This window comes from Sprattus sprattus, assembly GCF_963457725.1.
Source record: "Sprattus sprattus genome assembly, chromosome: 11".
Lineage (NCBI taxonomy): Eukaryota > Metazoa > Chordata > Actinopteri > Clupeiformes > Clupeidae > Sprattus > Sprattus sprattus.
The window spans coordinates 32091741-32096740 of NC_137909.1; the positions used below are offsets into that span (position 1 = coordinate 32091741).

The following is a 5000-nucleotide window of genomic DNA, read 5'->3' on the forward strand; positions in this document are numbered from 1 at the left end:
GCTGGTGTTACTACTCTGAAGTGTGCTAGCTAGCTGACGTTCCTACCCTGAAGGGTGCTAGCTGGTGTTCTTACCCTGAAGTGTACTAGCTGCTAGCTGGTGTTCCTACCCTGAAGGGTGCTAGCTGCTAGCTGATGTTCCTCCCCTGAAGTGTGTTAGCTAGCTGGTGTTTCTACCCTGAAGTGTGCTAGCTAGCTGATGTTCCTACCCTGAAGGGTGATAGCTAGCTGATGTTCCTACCCTGAAGTGTGCTAGCTGGTGTTCATACCCTGAAGTGTGCTAGCTGGTGTTCCTACCCTGAAGTGTGCTAGCTAGCTGATGTTCCTACCCTGAAGGGTGATAGCTAGCTGATGTTCCTACCCTGAAGTGTGCTAGCTGCTAGCTGATGTTCCTACCCTGAAGTGTGCTAGCTGGTGTTCCTACCCTAAAGTGTGCTAGCTGCTAGCTGATGTTCCTACCCTGAAGTGTGCTAGCTGGTGTTCCTACCCTGAAGTGTGCTAGCTAGCTGATGTTCCTACGCTGATGTGTGCTAGCTAGCTGGTGTTCCTACCCTGAAGTGTGCTAGCTAGCTGGTGTTCCTACCCTGAAGTATGCTAGCTGCTAGCTAGTGTTCCTACCCTGAAGAGTGCTAGCTGATGTTCTTACCCTGAAGTGTGCTAGCTGCAGAGCCATCTGGATGAAGGCGTCCGGGCTGGTCCTGCACTTTTTGATCAGGCCTTTGCCAAACTCATCAAACACGTAGCCGTGGAAGTCCACATCATCAGCTATCTCCTTAGCCAGGTGGTACGAGCCCTCAATGATCTCCTGACACTAGAGGGAGGAGAGGAGAGAGAAGGAACATCATTATCTTACGTTACGAATATCATTACACATTTACATTACGAATATCATTATCTTACATTACGAATATCATTACACATTTACGTTACGAATATCATTACACATTTACGTATATCATTGCAGGAGCCATTTGAGTCCTTTTGAGTATTAAGTTTGATATTTCAGTTTGTGTGACAATATTATTATTAGTGATTTAATTTGTATTGAATTATCCTGAATTGGGAAACTGTAATTGTTTCTGAGTGTCGGTCCGACATTAATTGGCAGTAGGATAAAGGTGTGCCAGGCCAGGGAGAGTGGAGAGTTCCGGCCTGGGCATATCATCATCAACCGTGACCAGGAACGTGAGCGTGACCGGGGACGTGATTAGGAAACGTGAACCGTGCAGAGCCTGGACTGAGTTGAACTTAGAACAAACAAAGAAATACTGACAAAGACTTTACTGCTTTAATTTACTTTTGATGTAAGCAATAAATGGAATTAAGTTCACTTTATCCACATCTCATGGACTCTTTTGAATCACGCGTCAAGAAGCAATCACCGGAAGTGGTCAAACTAATTTGGAAGATTTAGCCACTACAATCATCACACATTTAAAAGCCTCCAAACTCAAGAAGGGTGTGCTACTTCAAGCGTAGCGTAACTATTCTCCTTTAGAGAAAGAAAGACATGAAACAGATGAATCCTGATTTTACTATCTAAGTAAGTTTGTGTAATTAGTGTAAACGAGTAGAGGGGATTCCTGATCTCTCAATGAGTAACGTTTTGAGTAATTAGTGATAACGAGTAGAGTTGAATCATGATCGCTTAATAAGTTAAGTAACGTTTGAGTAATTCGTGTAAACGAGTAGAGGTAAATCATGATCTCTCGTTGAGTAACGTTTGAGTAATTAGAGTAAACGAGTAGAGGTAAATCATGATCTCTCGTTGAGTAACGTTTGAGTAATTAGAGTAAACGAGTAGAGGTAAATCATGATCTCTCGTTGAGTAACGTTTGAGTAATTAGAGTAAACGAGTAGAGGTAAATCATGATCTCTCGTTGAGTAACGTTTGAGTAATTAGAGTAAACGAGTAGAGGTAAATCATGATCTCTCGTTGAGTAACGTTTGAGTAATTAGAGTAAACGAGTAGAGTTGCACTTACTGCCACGGGAATGTCCCACTGTAGTTTAGTGGGCGGGGCCAGGCCCTTATTGACGTCCCCTTTACAGTGGCCCTCAAGGGTGTAGCCCAGCTGGAAGCTGTCTGTGAATAACACGTACTGCACACACACACACACACACACACACACACACACACACACACACACACACACACACACACACACACACACACATACATACACACACACACACATACACACACACACACATATAGAGTCAGAGTGTAGCCCAGCTGGAAACTGTCTGTGAATAACACGTACTGCACACACACACACACACACACACACACACACAGACGCATATAGAGCCAGAGTGTAGCCCAGCTGGAAACTGTCTTTGAATAACACATACTGCACACACACACACACACACACACACACACACACACACACACACACACACACACACACACACACACACACACACACACACACACACACATACACATACATATACAGTTGCACACATAGTCAGGCACGCATGCACGCACACACACACACATGCACAAAGTAAGAGTGCTTCTCACCTCCCACATGTGACCCGCTATAGGTGCATCAGCCCATGAATGCTCCACGTTAACACCCATCTTCCCATTCTTAAAGGCAATCAGAGAGAAGGACTTATCAAACCACCTGGAGAGAGAGAGAGAGAGAGAGAGAGAGAGAGAGAGAGAGAGAGAGAGAGAGAGAGGATAGAGAGAGAGGGATAGCAGGAGAGATGGAGACAGAAAAGGAGGAGAGGGAGAGAAAGGAATAGAGAGAGAGAGGGATAGAGAGATTGGATGAATGATACAAAGAGGTTTTGACACTGACATCATCCCTTTTACCCTCTCTACACGCCTCCCTCTAACCGCCATCAGTAATGTATCATCCAATCAGATGTCAGCGTTGAGTTGAGACAGTACCTGTCGTAGCATTTCCCGTGGAGGAGGGACTTGGCGTAGAGGTCAAGTGACTTGAGCTTCTCGGGGTCGTAACCGTGCGCCTCGTCGTCAAGGGTGAGGAAGAAGGCTCCCGTCTCTATGGCCTCCAGAGACGTCTTGTTCACCCCCTCGCTGAAGTACTGCACACGGGCACGAGCCCACGGCACTCTGGGATACAGGAGGACACAGGTGTAAAATAGCATATGATATGGGCCTGTGTGTGTGTGTGTGTGTGTGTGTGTGTGTGTGTGTGTGTGTGTGTGTGTGTGTGTGTGTGTGTGTGTGTGTGTGTGTGTATGAGTAATGTGTGTGTGTATGTCTAGATTAATGTGTGTGTGTGTGCAACAGTAATGTGTGTGTGTATGACTACTAGAGTAATGTGTGTGTGCTATGATATGGACCTGTGTGTATGACTAGATAAATGGTGGGTGTGTAGGACTAGAGTAATGGGTGTGTGTATGTCTAGATTAATGTGTGTGTGAATGAGTAGAGTAATGTGTGTGTGTATGATATGGGCCTGTGTGTGTGGATGTTTTTCTAATGGGAGCACACACATGTGTGTGTGTGTGTGTGTGTGTGTGTGTATCACCTCTCCCCGGCGGTCAGTGCGGCCAGCTTGAGCTCCCCAGGCTGAGGGGGCGTGGGGTCTGTAGTGTGTGTGTGTGTGTGTGTGTGTGTGTGTGTGTGTGTGTGTGTCACCTCTCCCCGGCGGTCAGCGCGGCCAGCTTGAGCTCCCCAGGCTGAGGGGGCGTGGGGTCGCTGAGGATCCTCTGGAACTGCAGCTCCAGCTCTGAGGGCCACAGGTGTCGGCCCCCGTAGTACAGCCACACCTTGTAGAAGCGCCCGCGGTGGTACACCACCAGGTGCTTACGGTCACTCAGATGCTGCACGAAGTCTATGGACACACACACACACACACACGAACGCACGCACGCACACGCACGCACAGACACACACACTCACGCACACACACACACACACACATACACAGAGTGACGACCCTTGTCAATAGTCCATGTTAGCTGGATATTATGACGTATACAAGTGTACTCCATCAATGTGATACACACACACACACACACACGTGTACTCCAGTGTGGGTGAGTGTGGGCCTTGAGCGTGTAATAAAGTTTATATATACATTTATACGTGTGTGTGTGTGTGTGTGTGTGAGTGTGTGTGGGTGTGTGAGTGGGCCTTGAGCGTGTAATAAAGTTTATATATACATTTATAAAACAATTGGGTTCTAGCGCGTTATTTAGCTGTTTCTGATTGGACGAGAGACGTTCCATGCTTTAGGTTATTCGTCAACATACCAACAGTTTGGGACTTTTCACAGCTAATAATAAATCACTCCGCGATGAAACATTTTGATGATAACCGTTAATTCAAAATTTTTAAAATTCCAAACTAAGACGTTGACAATGGAACTATTTTTTGTTGCGGAGAAACAATGGCGAAATAAACCATTTTCAATCAATAACTTTGCGTTGAAATGTTAATTTGTTGACTGTAGAATTGTTTTATAAAAGCAATATAGCACGAGTACACATCGTTTCTGCCATCGTTTCTGCCATGTCAGTTTTTACACGTCATCATCAGAGGTCAGTCGCACACATAGGTCGCACTCGCAGGTGGGTCTGAAGAAGATTCTGGAAGTCTGTCGCCCTAGCAACTAGCTGGAGTGGTTTGTCTAAACTGCATAAACGAATATTTAGGTAGGAGTTATTTTATACTATTTGACCCTACTTTTGATATTTTTTAACATGTGGACAGCCTCGGTGGCTACGGCCGAACACCACCCGTGGGATTATCCCTTACCTACCCCACTCCCACTCGCGCTATATTGCTTAAAATATACATAACAAATACATCTCCAGCTTTACCATATTCTCCTGACTATTAACCGCAGTGTATATAAACCGCATAACAACAGTTTACGTATTTTTACAAAACATTTATCGACCGCACGCTGTATTAACTGCTACCAGCTATTTAAAAGGAAGGATGGGATTTTCAAGCACAAATACTACATTACCTCCCTGCACACACACACACACACACACACTCACACAC

The 5000-nt window shown here is 45.5% G+C and overlaps 1 protein-coding gene across 3 annotated transcripts in view; it reads right to left on the reverse strand.

Moving 5' to 3' along the window:
- Positions 1-5000, reverse strand: part of cpt1b (carnitine palmitoyltransferase 1B (muscle)) — a 24567-nt gene that overhangs the window by 7945 nt on the left and 11622 nt on the right. For all 3 annotated transcript variants that reach the window (XR_013968829.1, XM_080847885.1, XM_080847884.1), the window contains exons 10-14: positions 3624-3819; positions 2907-3092; positions 2529-2634; positions 1984-2100; positions 646-810 (exon numbers count right to left, since the gene is read on the reverse strand). Coding sequence is in view for 2 of the 3 variants with exons in the window: in XM_080847885.1 (XP_080704011.1) it covers positions 646-810; positions 1984-2100; positions 2529-2634; positions 2907-3092; positions 3624-3819 (770 nt within the window). In the remaining variant the exon portion in view is untranslated. The remainder of the gene's footprint in view (positions 1-645; positions 811-1983; positions 2101-2528; positions 2635-2906; positions 3093-3623; positions 3820-5000) is intronic.